This window comes from Sebastes umbrosus, chromosome 7 (genome assembly GCF_015220745.1).
Source record: "Sebastes umbrosus isolate fSebUmb1 chromosome 7, fSebUmb1.pri, whole genome shotgun sequence".
Classification (NCBI taxonomy): domain Eukaryota; kingdom Metazoa; phylum Chordata; class Actinopteri; order Perciformes; family Sebastidae; genus Sebastes; species Sebastes umbrosus.
In genome coordinates, this window is record NC_051275.1 from 28,995,892 (window position 1) to 29,017,849 (window position 21,958).

The following is a 21,958-nucleotide window of genomic DNA, read 5'->3' on the forward strand; positions in this document are numbered from 1 at the left end:
ACGAAATGTCGCCTGTGTCTGCATTTCAGAGAGGCTGACAGACACACATACAGACAGACAGACAGACACACAGACACACAGACAGGCTGCTCAGGTGAAACCTGTGCAGCATCCGATGTGCGCCCCTGCTTTTTTTTTTGCACACATGACTTTTCTTTGTTTCAAACTGCAGAAGCTGGATCTGTTGTGTGCTCAAACACTCCTCGGGTTTGCATGTTTATATTGCATCTATTGTGTTTTTTTGTGTGTGTGTGTGTTCGGGCTAGATCTCTGTAAGTACCCGCTGACAGACGCACATCAGCCACCTTTTTGGCCGGAAGCCCAGGCGGGCAGCAGGCGTCTGCATTCCGCTGAAACCAGCCTCAGAAAAACAACAAAAAAAAAAAAAATCCCCAAAAAACCTGCACAAAGGGGGGATGATTAGGAGGAAATCCACCCGTTTTTATAAAAGACCCATTAGTGGGAATAAATGCCCCGTTAAGATGCACGTTTAGAGTGAAACTGCAATTTAGATTTTTATTATAGGGCTTTATTATAGGCGCTAAAGATGAAAGCAAGTTCAGCAGCGTATTTACCTCGGCTTATATACCTCCGAGAGGTCCGGCAGTGAGAGGAAAGCTGCAGCCAAAAACCAGAGCTTCATCCTGCCTACCTGTTTACCATCTCTGCCCCCAAAATGTGCACACAGGTATACGCTAAAGGCAGCTAAGCTGCGTGCCTGCCGGCCACTCCAGCCTGGCTTTGACCGTGATCTTGGCTGGCTACAGTGGCAAGGGACACACCGGGTCACCCAAATCCCAAATCTACCTCCAGCATTCCTCCATAGCCCTGCACACTGCACACACACGCTGCTGCTGCTGGCTCAAAGGAAATCATTATTGCATCGGAGCGCACAATAATCCTCCTCCATGCCAAACAAAAAAAAAAAAAAACACCTCAGCTTCAAATCTAACTTTTCTTTAGGGCTGATTCACATTATCTCCATCTCTGCTGTATGCATTTGCATGTATATATAGATGTGTAATCGTATAGCTGAGAAATATCTGGTGATATTTAAGCCTCCTAAATTTGCACTGACAGCATGCAGAAACACAAAAACGCGCAGGAAAATGTGTTGTACTTACGATTTGAGGGGGTTCTGTACCGCTGTGGCCATTTTGATATAGTATGATAGAATGCAACACTGCAGAGAGCCCGGTATTGTACATGTAATGTAGCAGCTATTTCAATTTCATTCATTCTCTGGGGCTGCGGCTGCAGCGAGCAGCCAATGGGAGGAGGGAGCGCCTGGTGACAGCTTTGGGGAAGTGTAGTCTTTTATGCATGTCAACATGGAACATGCAGGGGGGCAGTGCACTACAAGTACCAGCAGGGGTAGCGGGCAAAGTGGACCTCAGTCCCGCCTCGGACTTGTAAGTAAGGGGCAAAGCCATCCCCCAGATCCGAATTTATTTATTTAAAAAAAAAAAAAAAATGTCTACAGTTATGTCAAGGTTGGGTTGCAGGACTGTCTGTCAGTCTGAGGATGGCAGCTTCTCTTGTGCATTGTGTTGCCATGTCTGGATGGTGATGGTGATGGTGGGCGAGGTTGAAGCTGCACTGGCCAGTCACAGAATTTGCAACTTCTACTGAATGCATTTTAAAGAGAAAACAATATTTTTAAAAATATATATAATTTTATTTTCTTTGCATATGTGTAGGGATAACATGTGGATATAACTTTAGTGAGGTATTGCAGGTACCATCTTACCTGTGTGCTTATTATAAGGAACAACTAGTATAAGAACAAAACAAATTTACATATTTTCAGAAAACTTAAAGCTGCAGTGGGTAGAAATGGAGCAAATATGATTAAAAGAGGCAACTTATACTGAATGCATTTTAAAGACAAAATATTAAGAAATCATTTTGAATATTTTTTTTCTTTGCATATGTGTTAAATTTGCATCATATAAGTGGCAACTTGCATTTTAAAGAGAAAACAATATATTTTTTAAAATATGTAATGTTTTCTTTCTTTGCATATATGTTTAGAGACAGCAAGCGGATATAACTTTAGTGAGGTATTGCAGGTATCATCTTATCTGTGTGCTTATTATAAGGAAAAACTGGTATAGACAAACAAAAAATACACATATTTTCAGAAAACTTAAAGCAGCAGTGGGTAGAATTGGAGCAAATATGATTCAAATAAGTTAGTTTTATAAAAAGGTCACTATATCCTGACAGTAATGCATAATCTAAAAAAAAATCAAGTGCCTCTGGTGTCCTCCGGTGCTCCTAACGGCATCTGGAAGATTTCACAGACTGGAGGAAAACCTTCAAAGCCATCCCCCCAGATCCGAATTTATTTATTTAAAAAAAAAAAAAAATGTCTACAGCTATGTCAAGGTTGGGTTGCAGGACTGTCTGTCAGTCTGAGGATGGCAGCTTCTCTTGTGCATTGTGTTGCCATGTCTGGATGGTGATGGTGATGGTGGGCGAGGTTGAAGCTGCACTGGCCAGTCACAAAATGTGCATCATATAAGAGGCACCTTATACTGAATGCATTTTAAAGAGAAAACAATATTTAAAAAAATATATATAATTTGTTTTCTTTGCATATGTGTAGGGACAGCAAGTGGATATAACTTTAGTGAGGTATTGCAGGTATCATCTTACCTGTGTGCTTATTATAAGGAAAAACTGGTATAGAAGAACAAAAACAATATACATATTTTCAGAAAACTTAAAGCGGCAGTGGATAGAAATGGAGCAAACATGATTTTAAAAAGTTATTTTTATAAAACGGACAGTAGTGCATAATCTGAAAAAAAAAAAACCCTGTGCCTCTGTGTCCTCCGGTGCTCCTAAAGGCATCTGCAAGATTTCACAGACCGGAGGAAAACAACCAATCAGAGCCGAGCTGGAGCCTGCTGTCTCTGAGCAGATGTCAATCACTTGCGAACTCCGATCAAACGGTCAAACTAGGCAGTGCTGATAAAATATGAATCAATATTCTGTTACTCTAATGCATATTTCTCACCTCAAATGTTTTTAGAAACATCTTGTAGTGTACTGTTTAGCTGTAAAATGAGAACGTTTGTGACCATGTTGAGATCAAGTTTAGGAAAATCTATTTTAGGACAAATTAAAGGACCCATATTGTAAAAAGTGAGATTTTCATATCTTTTATAATATAAAGCAGGTTTAAGTGTTATATAAATACTGGTAAACTATCAAAATGCTCAATATACGGAGAAAAACACACAGCCCGTATTCAGAAATTGTGCGTTTGAAACAAGCCGTTAGGATTTCTGTCCATTTGTGATGTCACAAATATACAATATTTAGACCATTACACGGTTTTAAACGTAAACATTCTAAAATTGTCCCAGTTAATTTCCTGTTGCAGTGGATATAAATAACATCAGCTGGCAGGAAGTCATGGACCAAAACTGTTGCCTAGAAACGCAATTCCGTTGCAATTCCGTTGAAATGCGCTAAAACGGAGCGTTTCAAACAGAGGGTGAATACAGGTACATTCAGACAGACAATATGAGGAAAATATAGGGATTTTTTGAAAATTACAGCATGTAAACATGTTCTAGTAGAAACACAAATACAAGTATGAACCTGAAAGTGAGCATGATATGGGTCCTTTAAGAGACGTTGTGTCTACATAACCTTACATTAGTGGTGGCACGTTGTTAGATGCATGGTTAATCTTATATTATCTATGCTAGCTAGGTAGCCCTTTCGATTACTTGACAAAATCATATTTGAGTGTTAGTCGACTAAGAATTTAATCCACATATAAAGGTGGACAACTTATTCTAATAAAGAAAAGTTGCATAATATAGACCTGTTATATTAAATTATAGGCAATCACCCCTCAGTAACAAGTTTATACTATCTATTTTATGGCAAATTAAGAGGCGTTGTGTCTACATAACCTCACATTAGTGGTGGCACGTTGATAGACCCATGGTTAATCTTATATTATCTATGCTAGCTAGGTAGCCCTGCACTGAGCAGCTTTAATTATTCATTAATCAGGGGCGATGGGTTGGGAGTAGGCCTATAATTGATTCTTTCAGACATTTGTCTCTCATGGTTGAGCCCGGAGAAAGGCTGGGACCCTCTCCAATCTCCTCGCCCCTCCATCCTTTATTCCTTCCTTCCTTAATTCCTTCTTTAAATTCCAATAAAGGAAGGAAGGAAAGATAGGAAGCCAGGACTGTTGGAGCAGCAATGCTGGAATTTCTTTTCTCCATGTCCTGTTAGCAGCAGTGGCGCCGCTCTGAAGCCATTCAGTGACATGTGATATTTATAGATCTGTGCTAACAAATATTTAATGAACATTAGCAAGCAGCTCTAACATGGCAGCACTGCTCCAATAAAACACTCTCTGCCCGTTAAATGGAAACTTTGATTCTGTGTTTGCTGTAATTATGAATCAGTTGCTGCTTTAAAAGACATATATGGTCTGTTTTTGTATGTTTTTGTATTTTGACATAATATGCTATGGTCCAACCACTAATGAATCATATCTACCTCTATACTCTGTGAATAGTATTAACTTGAACCTACGTCCTGTGTTGTGTCTTAAATATTGTTGTGTTTTGTTGCTGTCGCTTTTGATGGTTGTGGTCATTGTTGTGTAAAGATTGTAATGTGATTGTGTACTGAAATGTAGCCTAACAGTTCAAAGTGATTTAAGTGGACTCCAGGAAGAATAGCTGGGCTTCAGCCACAGCTAATGAAGATCCGAATAAAAGATGAAGATAAAGATATTTATTTCAGCTTTATGCAGCCTCGTGAAACGAGCTTGAATTTTATTTTCTTTACAAAATTGATATAGACTTGAAAAATCTTGCTACATAATAAACACATAATTTATGGGTCTTGTGAAGTCATCATCTCATCCTATTTTATGTTTTCTTATCCTCTGATTTCTGAAGTTTAATCTTGTGGTAGTGGCATTCCGTCTGGATCCCAAAAATAAGCCACAAACGAGCTGTAGGCACAGTGACTTCAGTCTGACGCGAATGACGATGATGGAGATGTAATCCAGTTTAAAACGTTTACTGAAAAGTTAAATATTACATTGTGTCACATGGTAGAAAAACTATGTGCTCTAATTCACACTCACTCTCTCACTATATCAAAGATAAGATAAGATAAGATAAGATGAACCTTTATTAATCCCCGGAGGTAAATTCAGGTGTCAAAGCAGCAACATCAGCAAACAGAGTGAAACACAGGAGACGTACAGGTATACAAAAATTATAAAAACAATAATAGAGATATAAAAGATACAGAGTGAATGGGTGAACATAGTGTGTGCAGTCCGTCAATAAATAAATGTAGTATGTGCAATAAATAAATGTAATATGTGCATATGTGCAGTCTATAAAGTGGTATATAGGATGTATAGTGTAAAGTAAGTGTAAAGTGCGCCAGTGGTTAGAGTCCAAGATGGTTGCAGATAGTGCATGTTTAAAGGCAGATAGTGCATGTTTAAAGGTAGATAGTGCATGTTAAAAGGTAGATAGTGCATGTTTAAAGGCAGATAGTGCATGTTAAAAGGTAGATGGTGCATGTTTAAAGGCAGATAGTGCATGTTTAAAGGCAGATAGTGCATGTTTAAAGGCAGATAGTGCATGTTTAAAGTTCTTAAAGTCCTAATAGTTGTCATATGGGGGTCACCCTTGGTTGTGGAGCCTGATGGCTACCAGCATGAAGGACTAACCCAGGCGAGGGAGTAAAATCATCAAAATTCAATATACATGCATTTGTCTGTTAACCTTTTTAAACATCACCTAAGTCAGCTACAATAACTAGAAATTATGAATTTTAACTTATTATATTCACACTTTGTTGCTCTTACACTTGTCATTCTCCAGTTTGTCCACAGGGTGTTGCTGATGTACTGCTGAGCAAACGCACGCACAATGCGTCTTGACGTCACAGCTTACGCTCCTCAGCGTCAGCAGCACACGCGTTGTTGTTGTGATTGATAGACAGAGAGGAGTCATGTTGAACTTTCGCTTTGCTTTTCGCCTTCACAAATGTGTTTTAAGTGATTGAAACAACGATGTCCGACATACTGATGAAGGAAATGGAGAGTATCTCGATCCAGGCGAAGGAGGAGGAGAGTCAGGACGGTTCCCGGAGCTTTCTGCTGGTGGATGAACAAGAAAACCTGAAGGTAAAGTTAGCTAGCAGCTAGCAGGATGCTAACAGTTAGCTAGCTGCTAAGCTAAGAGGACAACACTAATATCACTGATGCTAACAGTGACAGTGCTAATACATCAGTCAAATCAGCTCACCAAACACTAAAGTCAAGTTATTATTCACTCAAATTGAAAAATTTCTCTCCACTGTTTTCTTAATGACAAAAACCACTGGCGAGCTTTACACTTACTTTAGTTGTATATACATCCTATATAACACTTACTTTACACTTTACACTATACATCCTATATACCACTTTATAGACTGCACATATATACATTTATTTATTGCATATATTACATTTATTTATTGTACATATTACATTTATTTATTACATTTATTTATTGCACATATTACATTTATTTATTGTACATATTACATTTATTTATTACATTTATTTATTGTACATATTACATTTATTTATTGTACATATTACATTTATTTATTGCACATATTACATTTATTTATTGCACATATTACATTTATTTATTGCACATACATTTATTTATTGCACATACTACATTTATTTATTGTACATACTACATTTATTTATTGCACATACTACATTTATTTACTGTACATATTACATTTATTTATTGTACATATTACATTTATTTATTGCACATACTACATTTATTTATTGTACATACTACATTTATTTATTGTACATATTACATTTATTTATTGCACATATTACATTTATTTATTGTACATATTACATTTATTTATTGCACATACTACATTTATTTATTGTACATACTACATTTATTTATTGCACATACTACATTTTATTGCACATATTACATTTATTTATTGCACATATTACATTTATTTATTGCACATATCACATTTATTTATTGTACATATTACATTAATTTATTGCACATACTACATTTTATTGCACATATTACATTTATTTATTGCACATATTACATTTATTTATTGTACATATTACATTTATTTATTGTACATACTACATTAATTTATTGACGGACTGTACACACTATGTTCACCCATTCACTTTGTATCTTTTATATCTCTATTATTGTTTTTATAATGTTTGTAGACCTTCACCGCTCCTGTGTTTCACTCTGTTTGCTGATGTTTGTTGATGTTGCTGCTTTGACACCTGAATTTCCCTCTGGGGATTAATAAAGGTTCATCATATCTTATCTTATCTTATCTTAATTTAATAGTAAATAGCTTTTACCCATCACGTTAGTATATAGCTTAGTAATGTTTTAGCTAACAAGGGCTCATGATACATCAAAGAAACTAACTACCACTGAGGGAGCAAAAGGGTTTCTAATTGGGAAAGTCCCTGGTGAGTCACACAGCACAGCTGACCCGCAGGGAGGCTCCTTCTTCTTCTTGTATTGTTGTTACAACAGTACAAAGTGCAGGTGGTGATAATGATGATTATTATACATATCCATACAGTCTGGGATGTATGCACAACCAGTTTTGTCCCTAGTGTGTAACTTTTAAAGAGCAGAAAACTTTTATTAGGCAAGGCAAGGCAGCTTTATTTGTAGAGCACATTTCAGCAACAGAGCAATTCAAAGTGCTTTACATAAACATTCAAGAACATTAAGACAAAGTGCAAAAGAACATTAAGACATAATTAGAACAGTTATAAAATCATTAAAGATTAGAAAATAAAAACAAACTAAAAATAGAAGCTATAGGATAGAAGCTAAAATAGAGTATAACACACAAGAGTAAAAGCTCTAGTGCAGTATATGATCATTATCTGGTTTAATAAAAGGCAGCAGCAAACAGGAAAGGTTTAAGCTTTGATTTAAATTTTGGTGCATAAAAACTGAACGCTGCTTCTGCATGTTTAGTTCTGACTCTGGGGACACTAAGCAGACCTGATCCAGATGACCTGAGAGGTCTGGACGGTTCATAACATAACATTGCAGAAGATCAGAAATGTATTTTGGCCCTAAACCGTGTAGCTTTGTAAACCAGCAGGAGTATTTTGAAATCAATTCTCTGAGAGACAGGGAGCCAGTTGAACATTTTAAAATGTTTTTGCTTTGCTTTTACCCGCGCAATACATATTTGTTGATGCAGCATCTTTTTCTTCCTGTTTCAGCCTAATTAGAAGCATAATTAAAATTTTAGCATAATTGGTGAGTGTGATTATAATAAATGTGAACATTATGTACATAGGCAAGGCAAGGCAGCACAACCAGTTTTGTCCTTAGTGTGTAATTTATGAGCATAAGGAATGACAATCAACGAGGTAACTTTAAAAAGTAGAAAGTTTTTTTTACAGAAATTTAGTTTTACAGTTCATATTCTCCCACTCACCGTTTAACCCCAAGCTATACTAACAGGACAAGGTGCTGAGTTCCACACCAGTACACACCGCAATCAATACATCTTACACGCTAAATGAATTAACACAGTCACACGTGATTAATTTCACTGCAAACGATTAACAACCACAGCACACCTTAAGCCTGCCCTGGCTATCTGACTGGGATTCACCCTGAGTTAGATTATACACAGTGGGGCAGGCAGGCAAATCGACAAACAGAACAAAACAAACAACAAAAAGAACAAGAGGAGACTAGTTCGCCCCAAGGGCAATGCCCATATCTTTTTCACCGCTACCGGTTCACTGGAAATAACACCCCCAAAAAACAAACGCAAACAACAAAAATAGTCCCACGGCCGACTGATGCTCTGCAGAGAAACAAATATTAACAATCTTAAAAACACTTAATTACCAAACATTAACCGATTAAATGTTAAAACACTACATATCTAAACTTTAAAATACCTGGTACGTCGATCTATTTTTACTACCGACTACCAACCGCCTTCAACACATCAGGGAATCAGATCTGCAATACACAAACACAATAAAAGTCACACACATTCAAACCTGACAGCATAAAACAAAACACACAGACACCCGTCTTAGGCCTACCAGTTGTTCCTGGCCTCTCGTCTTCCCTGCATGCCACATGGAATGAGCTGTTCCCCTGCCTCACTCCACCGGCCTGAGTTAATGTCACAACCAGAGTTCCTCCTGCAGGAAGCCCTATATCTACAACCTTCACTAATTGTTGCTCCTCCCCTTTTCCGGTCTGTGCCACCTAACACATAATGATGATTTTTATACATATCCATATAGTCTGGGATGTATGCACAGCCTATTTTGTCCTTAGTGTTTGTCCTAAGAGAGCTAAAGGCCCAGCAGATAACCCAGTTCTCTATGTTGTTGTGTGTTAAAGCTCCTTGTCATCCAAGACTGAATTTATTGGTCACGCAAATTCAATAAGCTTTTCCCCTGATTCAATGAAGTCAGCAGGGGAGCCAATGATATCATGTTAAGACAGCCCAGCAATCCATCCTCTGTCCCATAAATGGCTCTCTGCATTGTGTTCTCCTTCCTCTCCCTCCCAGGTCCGCGATGAGACTGAGTTTGTGGACAGACTCGGCTGTGGGGACGTGGCAGGAGTCAAGGTCCTCTCTATCTTTGGCAACACCGGCGATGGCAAGTCCCACACCCTCAACCACATCCTGTTCGGGGGTGAGAGTGTGTTTTACACCTCCAAGTCCCCCAGCTCCTGTACAGTGGGAGTGTGGGCCGCGTACGACCCCACACTCAGCCTGGTCACCCTGGATACGGAGGGCCTGTTGGGGGCCGCAGCCAATCAGAACCAGAGGATGCGGCTGCTGCTAAAGGTAATTTCAGTTGTCGCTGGTTGGTTTTGTTGGAATTAACTGAAAGCTTGATGTATAGCATAGAAGTTTGTCTGCACAGCACACATTGTACAGGTTGTTAGGGTGAGAGACAATGGCTGTATTCAAAATCGCATACTAGCAGTATGTACTAATTTGGCCTAAATGTAGCATGTCGTATGCAGTATGCAAAATAAGGCAGAATTGCATTATATTTTGGGACAGCTGGTTCCAGGAGAGGGGTATATACACACATCAAGTATATGTCCCTGTAAATATAGTTGACTGGTAAAAGAGTCAGATGTGATGTGTATTTTGGGTCTTACCAGCTGTGTTTTAGACAACACATTAGTGTATCCCTGTAGTTTCTTTTCCTCAAACAATTAACAGATGAAACCTTAATTGCACAACATGAGACTAATAGCCTACAATCTAGAATTAAATATTACAATTACACAGAAAGTTAGGACTTTCTACAACACGTGGTGTTTGTTGTCAAAACTAAGAGCCAATCAGCTCTTTGATTAGGCGACAGCCAGGCGTTTCCCATCATGCCCTGGGTCTTGCAGTCATTTGAGAGCAGCTGCGGTGCCTGGCTCTAAAAACTGCGGTCGCCACAATCTTGTGATGTTGTCGTTGCCCGTGTGTGCATGACGTCAGAGCTAGTCGGACACAAATTTAACCGGCATGCATTTTGCGCTGATCGCCGGTGATCGATTGTGCGCAGGCCTGGCTCATCTCGAACGAGCCTATTGTGTGTTCAAAAGATGTGGCTTGTCTTCCTTGTCAACCTCTCCTTATGCTCGCACTGTAACTTATTAGCAAATCCTCGCACACTTACATCTATGTTCCATTTCTCCATGTGTCCTGTTTTCTTGGTAAAGGTCATAGATGCTACTTGGCTCTCTATATGTATCTCTACTCCCTTCTCTTCAAGGTATTGGCAGTGTCTGATATAGTAGTCTATCGTACACGGGCAGAGCGCCTCCACAACGACATGTTCCAGTTCCTGAGCAACGCCTCGGGGGCCTACCTGAAGCACTTCACCCCGGAGCTCAGAGCCCTCTCGAGCCGCTGTGGTCTGGATGTGCCCCTCTCTACTCTTGGGCCCGCCGTCATCGTCTTCCAGGAGACAACGCACACCCAGTTGCTCGGTCATGGTAGGGGAGGAAATATACCAAATGGCATGCATGTGTAATCATTCAAGCATGATGCTTTGTCTTTTTACAGGATTTATTTTTATGGGTTTTAATCTCTTATTCTGTGGTTCCTGCTGTCCAGATAAAATCCCTTTGCTTCCTTTCCCTTGTAGATTCGAAGATGACCGGCCAGGCCGACACGCTGCTCCAGAAGCGTTTTCACGACCTGAACTTGGGGACGGAGGCCTTCAGCTCGGTGCAGTACGTTGGGACCCAGACCATCACACCCCCCACTGACTACAACAGGCTGCTGGAGGCCGTCAGGCAGCAAGTGAAGAACACTCACACACGCTCCCCCCGCCAGCCCACGATAGTGTTTCACGCTCTGGAGGTAAGTGGTGGACTATTACCTTCTGTGTTAAATAGACACCAAGTAGAGTTTTAGAGAAATTTAACAAGAGAGATGAAGACCGTTTCGACTCTTATCTTGTTTTGTGTCCACTTTTCCTCTCTCCCTTCAATCTTCACCTTCCTTTTTTACGTTTCTTTAGGCCCTAGGTGAGCGTTTCTGTGGGGAACTGTCAGACGATAAGCTGACCCCCTTCTCCTTCTTCCCAGACGAGTACTTCACCTGCTCCGCTGTCTGCCTCAGCTGCAAGTAAGTCATTAAAAAACATTTTGAGCAGTTTCTTTTTTTTGTCTCCAGTTTTTCTCCATTCTAGAGATGAAATTTTACTGAGGCTGAAACACTGGTCAAAAAATAAATAAATCTTCAATTTGATTCAGTCATTCTTCTATACCTGTGCAAAATTACACCTCTCATCACTCTGTTCAGTGCATACTGATATTTCCCTCAAATGTTTTTGTTTGTACTTGATTTAAAAAAAATCCAATGTTCTTCGGAATAAAAACAGTTTCTATATTATGTCAAGCTTTATTATAGATAACCAAGAATGTCAGGGATGGCTTTATCACATAAGTCATTAAATAAAATAATGTGATAGCGTCAAACATCCATACCAATCTATACATTTCATTATCTGTGTTATCTAGGGGTGTGCACGGCTTCTCCATAGATTGTTTTATTTATCCGTTGTATATCTTGCAACAGAGATGCTGTTCCTACATAAGCGGCCACAAACAAAACATTGTGTTAACGCATTTTTGTGTACCGTAGACTGTAGTTTGTTTAAGTTGAAGAAGAAAAAAAGGAACGTAGTGCAGGTTAATGACAACAGATAGCCTGCAGTCTGAGACGGTTTCCCCATGTTGTGACCTCACCATGTTAGCAAAACAGCTGTTCGCTCAAGCTTCGCTCCCACATGCAAGGATCAGAACATAAAGTGCCGTCCAACTGACCTAAATATTGCCATAACGCCGTTTCTCTTCTAGTTTTTCAACATCACGATAGAAACAATACAGAAATAATATAAATGATAGACAGTTTTATATCGTTTGATGATAGATATCGTCATATAACCAAACCCTACTGCAACTCCCAGAGTTCTTCTATGCTGGATGCTTAATGAGATACATCACTCTCTATTGCTCCCCACCTCACAGCAGTCTACTGTCCATTACTCTGTTTCTCAAAGAATAGTATCATTCATTCAGCCTTCAAGACATAGAGACAGGTCAGACAGCCATTTGGGTTAAAAGCATTTTCCACTCTGGCGTCAGTGGCAGCTCCCCCTCTCTGTTGTGAATGAAGTCAGCTCCTCATGGTCAGACCTCAGACATCTGTACAATGATCCTTTACTTCCTTTCAGCAGATACAATTCACAGTTGAACAACATTTCTTCCCGTCTTTAGAATCGTCCTGTAGAGTAGTAGATGTGCTCTAATTATAGTTAATTTAACTTTTTAAATCATCATACAAAGCAGAGTATGTTTATAAGTCTTAAATCATGTCTGGTGGGGATCTTTATTTTTAAATGTTTGTCTAAATGTACCTCTTTTCACTTGAGTTTTTGGAACGTCCTCTTCTTCAGAGTCTTCACACAGCAGTTAAAGTCTTTTATTGCCAGATGGAAACATAAACAGACACACAAACAGAAATTGTTCAGTTGCCTCTGGCTGAATCACCGAATAGGAATTTATTCTCTTAAAGCAGAAATCTGTTGTTGTTCTTTTGGATGTTAACTGTCTCCCTGGTGGGACACATAAAACTTGATGTGTTTTCCATATTTTTGGAAAGGAGAAACGGGAGTCCCCTACTCTTTGTGTTTCTTCTTTATGGAAAGCTGACAGAGGGAGAAATCCATCAACGCTGGTTCTGAAAGGATTCGGTCCTGGATTAATGGACTGTCAGACTTTTACAAAAAGCTACCCGCATCACTGACTCTCTGACGTCTGTCATGTTGGTCTGAAACTTTTGGCTTTTCTGTCTCGTCTCCAGCATTCGCTGTAAAAATGGAATGAACCATCTGAGAGACAGGGTCCCCCACATGGCAGATGGACTGTGCCAGTATGCACACCAGTTCAACAACAAGGTCCTTATCTGTAAGGTAAGACTGACTCCTGACACCAGTCTCGCCAGCTAGTTTAGATGTTCAAAATGTGATGTTGTTTATGTGGTTTCAGCTGTTCATAATGTTCACAATAACACGCTACGCATTTTCTTATATATTTTCTATATTATTGTCTGTGTCTCCAGAGGTGCTATGAAGGAGGCAGAGAGGTGATCGTCCTGCCCAAGACGTCAGCTTCTTCTGACAACCAATGGTTTGGACTGGCCAAGTATGCCTGGTCAGGGTATGTAAATACACACACACAAACACACACATATACGCACCTTTTCACTGCCTGTCATCCGATCATCTCACGGTGTCTCTCCGCCTCCCTCTCAGCTACGTGTTGGAGTGTGCTAGCTGTGGTGTAATCTACCGCAGCAGACAGTACTGGATGGGGAACCAGGACCCTGAGAGCGGTGTGGTGCGATCTGAGGTCAAGCACGTCTGGGAGGGGGTGAGTACGCCACCCTTCTTCTCTTACTCCAGTTAATAGTTTCAGTACAAAAGTCCTGAATACTGAGATGGATGAGATTATTCATATTCATCTTGCATCACTCGTTGCCACATCAGAACATTTAGAAACTGAGATTACATGACATTTGATTTGTCTCGGAGGGTCATTAAATTCATTCTTGTGTAACGTGCATAACATTTGCCCTTAATGCAACATTAAAATGTCGACATCTTAAAGGACGTTTCGTGTTACAGTTAGCTTCACCAAAGAGACTGAGATCCTGCAAGTGGTACATTTCAACCAACATCAGAGAGGCATTCTTCCCAAAATACGACAAGAATTGCCCCAATTTCTAAAGTCTGACAGAAAGAGAGAAATTACCCCTCATTCTGGGGGGGAGAAATATATATAAATATATCATATCATATATAGTAAAGGATATATATATATATATATATAGTAAAGGATATGGCGGTATGAATGAATATATATATTATTTAATTGAATTGACCTATTTCATTATCTATTTTATTGTGTTATATGATATTGTTATTCAATTGTCTGCATTTTTTCATCCCTATTTCTTCCTTCAGTCGGACACCTTTCTGACCAACCACCAGAACGCTGCCCAGAGGGTCCTGGATGGGATGAACTACGTGATCCAGTCGGTGTCGGAGTACAGCACCGGCCCCACCAAGGCTGTCGCTGCCTGGGTCACTGACCAGGTGGCACCGCCATACTGGAGACCCAACACAGAGATCACCGTGAGTACGAAGAGCTAAAGACAAACAACAAAAGAGTACAGAACAATTCCGATTAAAAGAATTAAAATTATAATACACAAGGCTGCATTGTATAACTAATTATTCAGTCAATGCCTGCAATAATAATGTCATCATGTCTGTCCTGCCATCACTGAACACTCCTCTCCCCCTCAGGCCTGTCATGACTGTCAGAAGGTGTTCGAGGAGGCGGAGAGGAAACACCACTGCCGATCGTGTGGCGAGGGTTTCTGTCACCCCTGCTCCAACCACAGGATGCCGGTGCCGGAGCGAGGCTGGGGCAGCGGGCCAGTCAGAGTGTGTAAGGCCTGCTACCGACAGGGAGGGCCAGCTGACACCAACAACCAGGGTAGGACACTAGTGAACTTTGTGTTAAATTACATAGAGGTCATTTGAATAAAGCAAAAGGTATTGATAGATCTTTATACATTACGTGGATTAATACAGAACAAGATTAAGCATTTAATTTGCTTCATTTGTAATTTCAGATCTTACTACACCTAGATTTCCAACTTTTTTAAATTTTCTTTAGTGTAAAATGTGTTAAATTAATTTACAGACAGCATAAAAAATGTAAGAAGCCGTGTAGTCACATTTCTGAATTTTTAAACTCCTTGAGGACGCCGGCAACCTCGGCCAACTTTACTCTTTTTCAGAGGCTGTAGCAGGCTCAGTTTTAGAGCTAGTGGGTAACGTACTGGTATCATATGAAACTAGACGACCTGAGGAATCCATTGATACCAGTAGTCGGGAAGAATGCTAAATAATGCAGTTAGGCTACATTTTGACGAGGGTAAAACTGGAATGGCCATATTCACAGGGGTCCCTTGACCTCTGACCTCAAGATATGTGAATGAAAATGGGTTGTATGGGTACCCACGAGTCTCCCCTTTACAGACATGCCCACTTTATGGTAATCACATGCAGTTTTGGGCAAAACCCCAGATGTGTTTTGCATGGAGTATAAATGTGTCATTTTAGCCTATTTTAAAATGGTGTATTTGAATATTTCTGCATACTGGGGTCCATAAACAGTCTTGGAATTGCATAAATTGTGTCTCACTGTGAAGCTGAGACTCTTGTGGATCTAATGAGCCCAATGTTATTCATGTGTGATGATGTTAGTCCCCAAAGTAGCCATTTTCTCTTTAACAAATTATTTTAATTAATTAATCATTTGTTTAATTTCTGATTCCTGACTAGAACAATATGACACACAGTGCTGCATCTCAAATTAATCTCCAGGTTCCCAGCTTTCAGATGATGTGCACCACCTCTATGTGACATCTACTGCTGACCTGCTATCTCCCTCTAAAGACCCTCTGTACCCCCCTAAAAAAGACAAAAATGGGTCTATAGTAAAGAGGGGTGGAGTGGAAGAGGTTAAGACTCTTCAGTGGGAAAAGATAGAAAAAAAGACACAGATGTCTTGTATTTAAATGCTGATTGTATATCTGTGATAGCTGCTCATATATAAATAATGCTATTGTTGCTTTTTTGTATGTACGTCTGTGTCTTTCTCTCACACATATACACACCTCTTTTCTGTAGTGTGTAAGGTGGAGCCTCGTGGTCTGATAGCTCGCAGAGTGACGGAGATGGCCCAGTCTACACTGGACATGGTCACCACAGCTGTGGACTACCCGCTCTGTGAGTACAGCTGCATTTTACTACTACTACACACTCTGTCAGTGCAGCTGGTTGCACATTATCTCCAAGTCAAATGACCAATCAGATGTTTATTGAACATGATTCTAATTACCAATTTTAGAGTAAAGAAATGTGATTTGGCCTGCCGTACCACTGCTGCAATCACTGGCTGGAATTGTCAAATTATAAAGCGCAAGTTTTTATTTGTTAGATAAACATAAGTGAAAGTAATTTTCTACTAGGGCCGGGATTTGTCGACGTAATCAACGTTATTGATTACAAAAATATGTAAGTGATGTAAGTTTTAAGTCAAGTACTTATGTAAAAATACTGATTCTCAAGTTCAGGGAAAGAGTTGCTGTGACATACAGTGATTAAATTAATCTACAGGAATCCAGTATTTTTCTGATCAGGCATCTGACAAATAAGGTCTATTATCTTGTTATATTTTTTGTTTTTAAGAGAAAACGATTGAATAAAATGATTAAATATTAATCAGACAAGTTTTTGATATTTATTTTGGATAAATTAATTTTTATCTTAATCTGTAGTTTAAAAATAATTGATAAATTAGTCATTAGATTAATCAATAAAATAATCGCCGCGCTAATTGTAACATTGTTCAGGGGAGAATAGAACATGACAACCGGGTTGCAACCAACCCGAAATGAGTTGACTCTAAAGTCCGTCAAAGGGAGGTGGATGGACTGAACCACTGGGCCACTTTGACTTGATGGCTCACCTGCGAGGAACGTCTGGCATAAATAAACATCTAATGGTCTAAAGCTATCCATCCTTCAGGAGTTATTTAATATCTGTTTGGAGATTCACACCATAAACATTAATGAAGCTTGGTATCCTGTAAAGTGATTTACATCAGCCCCAGTGTATATAACATTATGCAGTTTCACAGAATGGTCTGTTCAGATATGGATATTTATTCTCTCATTAAAACCATATCCCGAAAATCTTGAATTCCTTCAGGTTTTATGAAAGACGTGGCTCGGCCAGACTACTGGGTGCCAGACCACGACATCACTCAGTGCCACCAGTGCTCAAAAACCTTCACTGCAGTGATGTCCAAGCACCACTGCAGGGCGTGTGGACAAGGCGTGTGCGGCCCATGCTCCACACACATCAAGCCCGTGCCCTCCCGAGGCTGGGACCACCCGGTCAGAGTGTGTGACAGCTGCCACGCCCGCAAGGATACTCTGTGAGCTGAACTTCCTCAGATGATCCACAAAAAAAAAAGGCTGTGAAGCCCGGCACTGCTGCTCCAAGAGAACAAGGAGTTTTGATAATGCAGCACTGAACTGGAATCAGTCTTGTTTTCACCTGAAAAGACGGGCTGTACTGAAGCTTAAATTGGTCCCCACCTGGGTACCAGGCCTGGTGATTTATCAGCTGACCTAGGAACAGCTCTCCATCTCATCTGCCTTCTTTTTACCAGCTGATTGTGCAGCGGTTTCTGAGGTAAAACTCAACGTAGATCACCTTCTGACTGCACAAATGGGAAGCTGCATATGTGATTTTAACTGACTGGAAATTTAGAAAATGAAGACATACAATTCCTCTCAACTCTCTTTATAACAGCAGAACTTTTACTCTTAACTGCACTCAAGTGTTGTCTTCCTTGTTCCGTCATTTGTGTTTCTCAATTTGACCAATTTGCTAGCTAGAAATTAGGGCTGTCCTCGACTAAAGAAATTCTTAGTCGACTAAAGGCCTTTACACAGCGGCGGCGTTTTTCTTTGTGCGATTACTTCACACGTCAACATATTTTTCCGAACTGTCGGGAATATTTTCACACACATTGTGAATATAACAAGGTCGATTTTCGGAGCCTTTGCACCGCGAATAAACGCATCAACCAATAACATTGTGTGGAACCAGTTAAAGATATAATCTGTAACCGTTGTCGGTTACTGTTTGTCAACTTTGAACCGCATTCAAAGTTGGCCACAGCTCAACGAGCCGAGAGGGATAGATAGAGGGAGAGCAGCAATGGTCGTGCGAGCTATAGAGTGAGCAAAAGCAGTGAATCTGAGAAATAAAACGTTATTTACATATTTTTTTTTACATCGGTTACTAACTGCACAACTCCACATAATCCTATGGGAAAGTGCAGAGTTGCAGGATTTTGAATGAATGCAGGCTTCCTGTCTGCTGGCTGTGGCTCTGTGCTGCTCTAGTTAAACACACTGATCGTAGCTAGTAGGGGGATCACTGGAACACATGCACATAACACAACCCATTCTCATCCGGGAAATACAGCCGTTTTGTACTTGTGAGTTGGTATCAGAAGCCGAGGGGCGTGACAAAGTGGCTTCACACCTTGTGCGCTGTTATTGGCTGTAGGTTACACCCCCACGTGGGACCCAGAGGCTGTTTGCAGACGCCCAGAAGCGTCCCGAGTAAAGCAAAATAAGAAAGAAAGCGAAAATACAGGCAGAGGGCTGCAGGATCTCTGCAGAAACCGACACCACCACACACTTCTAGAGGGGCATGAGTGATTATTTTTGCATCAGTGCATACATTGTTTTTTAGTTAATTCTTGGATATAATACCTTTAAGGTGCGCTTATATTTATGAAAGCCGAACCAGGACAGCAAACTGTATTCAAGTCAAGTCAATTTTATTTGTATAGCCCAGTATCACAAATTTGCCTCAGGGGGCTTTACAATCTGTACAGCATACAACACCCTTTACAGTACGACCCTCTCATCGGATGAGGAAAAAAAGAGGCTAATTCACGGGCACGTCTCTCTAGCAGAGACACCCTGTCTGTAACAGCGGCACACTCAGCACAAACCGTGGTTAACAAGTTAGCAGAGTATCGTTAGCCGTGAAGTGAAAAACGGCTAGGTAGGTACACCAGGCTGGACCAGACACAGGGCTAAGACAAACAGCATAGGCTGACGTTACCGCTAATACTAGGCGTTTCAGAATAAATAACAAGTCAAGAATGGACTAAGTACAAGGAGAGTAACAGAGTAGATATGTAAGGGATTGAAGGAGTAGCACAGAAAATAAATAAGGATAAAGAGGAAACAGCAGTATACGATCTCACAGAAATTTTGGGAAGTGCGTCACAGGAATCTGGTCTGGGTGACAGACAAGGATTACTCCTTTCAAACTTGACAAAGGCAACACAGACCAGATCCACTCCTTCCGTTCTTACCTTTCACAATAAAAGCCCTAGACATATAATATTCGCAGGCGAGTATTTCTTAATTTTTGTGCCGTTTATTCGTCACGCCCCCGGTGTGTAAAGGCCAGATCTGGAAAACTAGAATCAGGCAAAAACACCACTTTAAATCTTGTGTTCACCTGAGATGTGATCATAAGTTTCCTGGAGATAAGTCATTCAGCATGAAAAAAGCATAAAAAAACGACTATTTGACTAAAGAAATCTTAGTTGACTAAGATTAAAACGACAGATTAGTAGACTAAGAGGGGGGCAGCTCTACTAAAAATGAGAACAGTTAAAAGGGATGTACTGGGAATAGTGGGAGATTTTAAATTTGAGGGATTTATAAACTTGTCTGTTTCAGTTTCGATCCACCTCAACAACTCGCATCGTCTCTGCAAAGAAAAGTAGAGATTGTGTGAGATGATTTTTGTTTTTATCCTCCTCTAAATCTCATCTCTCTCTCTCTCTCCGGGATATGAACATTATGGACAGACGGGAAAACACAAAGAAAAAAGTAGCTTTGTGTGTGCCTGTGTTACTCTGGACAGAAAGAGACGGAGAAACACGAGCTACAGCAGTGTGTGCCTTCATGGGAATCTTTACTCCCATTTCTTTGTTTTAGGGGATTCCTCCATATGTGCAAGAAGTAACGAGACTATTTGTGCCTAATTACAGAGCAGTGTAATCCACAGCCTCGCTCAGCTAACTCTTTTACAGTTGTATCGAAAATATGGTGAAATGGGATGGGAAGAGAAAATCCGTAGCACATTATAGACATTCCAATGTATGGAAATACCTGTGTACTACCTTTCTGAGGTTATTATAAGAAGTGATGCTTCAGGAAGCTCTCTTAATATATAATGAATGCACCTGCACTAGACTGGACAGTTGAGTTGTTTTGATTTTTTTGAAAGGCGCTCAAATCATTTGCAATGATGATGGAAAAATACGCTCTGTCTGAGAGAGTTTCTCTGTTTAACGTACTGGATAAATGAATGCAATTTATATCTGTCTAGAAATAATCAATTTTTAAAGATGTTTTCCAGTGAAATCTGGAAATTGACAATCTTGATTTTTTTTTTCCTTTCTTAAATCAGGCTCGTCCAAATAAATAAAATAAAGGAAGACTTTGTGTCTCTACTAATTTATTCAGTCACTTACCTTGTCTTTCTCTCTCTAATCTCTCCATAATAATCATGCTTTATGACAGCAGAAAGACAATGTGGCAGTATAAAAGAAGAAAACATGTCAATCAAATAATTATTAACCTGCTAAATAATCTAAAACAACATCTGATGGTGAGGCTGAAATCTGCAGATATTTACGTTTGTGCTTTTTCACCCAGCAGGACACAGACTTCCTCTTCACAGCTTCATTAATACTGGGGATCATTATAATTTAGCCCATATCAGGACATGTTTATTATCAGTGTTTTGTCTTCTATGTGTCCTGATCAACAATACCTCTGTTGTGCTTTTCTTTAAAGGAATACTTCACCCACAAAATGAACATTTGTATATCAACTACTCACCTTGTGTTTTGTTTTTCTCGCATGCCTCCACGGTGAACGAAGAATCAAAGAACGGAGAAAGGTTTTGATGAATTGAAGTACATGGGGTCGTCAGCAAAACTATCATAATTCAAGTCTCATGTATCTAGTTGTAAGCTCACTACTTCTATTCGCTGTAAAACAGGCAGACGCAAGTGTGAGACTGTTTAATGCGGAAGTGTTTTAAATAGTAAGGTTTCAGTGAAGATGTATGTTTAGGAAGTAGTGAATATACGACTGAGACTTGGATTATACTGTGAGAGTTGTGGGAGAGTTTGTAAAGCGATGTTTTGATATAGTTTTGCTGTTAAATGTAGCTCCCATTTACTTAAATTCATCAAGACTTGTCTACATTTTTTGTTTTAATTCTTCGTTCACCGTGGTGGCATGCGAGAAAAACAAAGTTTTCTTCATGAATTCAAGGTAACATGTGGTGAGTAATTGATATACAAAGTCATTTTGTGGGTAAAGTATTCCTTTTAAAGTGATAAGCTATAGTTATGTGCTTAAGTGATAGCTAATTCTATGCAGTATTTGGTGATACTGTACTGTAACACATGTTTTTTGTTTAATTCTATTTTCCCAAAACCCTTTATTAGCAGTGTCCATTTCTTTTGTGGCTGTTTGTTTATTTTTTTTTATTTTTTTATTTAACGAGGCAAGTCTATTAAGAACAAATTCTTATTTGTTGGTGGTAGAGATGGTGTTTATGGACAGTTTGTTCTCTCATTTTTATATAAAAGCTTCATATTGGTAA

At 39.6% G+C, this 21,958-nt stretch overlaps 2 protein-coding genes across 3 annotated transcripts in view; one reads left to right on the forward strand and one right to left on the reverse strand.

Moving 5' to 3' along the window:
- Nucleotides 1–1,580, reverse strand: part of dpf1 (D4, zinc and double PHD fingers family 1) — a 56,286-nt gene extending 54,706 nt beyond the window's left edge. For both annotated transcript variants that reach the window (XM_037776138.1, XM_037776137.1), the window contains exon 1: nt 1,125–1,580. In XM_037776138.1, coding sequence (XP_037632066.1) covers nt 1,125–1,156 — 32 coding nt within the window. In that variant the 5' untranslated portion in view covers nt 1,157–1,580. The remainder of the gene's footprint in view (nt 1–1,124) is intronic.
- Nucleotides 1,581–5,970: 4,390 nt separating this feature from the next.
- Nucleotides 5,971–20,800, forward strand: si:ch211-11n16.2 (zinc finger FYVE domain-containing protein 1). The gene is made up of 12 exons (XM_037776118.1): nt 5,971–6,193; nt 9,643–9,924; nt 10,859–11,081; nt 11,234–11,451; nt 11,612–11,718; nt 13,459–13,567; nt 13,717–13,814; nt 13,910–14,027; nt 14,621–14,791; nt 14,966–15,158; nt 16,361–16,459; nt 17,444–20,800. Exons 1-12 carry the CDS (start codon nt 6,080–6,082, stop codon nt 17,674–17,676), a joined length of 1,965 nt encoding a protein of 654 aa, XP_037632046.1. The 5' UTR covers nt 5,971–6,079; the 3' UTR covers nt 17,677–20,800.
- Nucleotides 20,801–21,958: the final 1,158 nt, after the last annotated feature.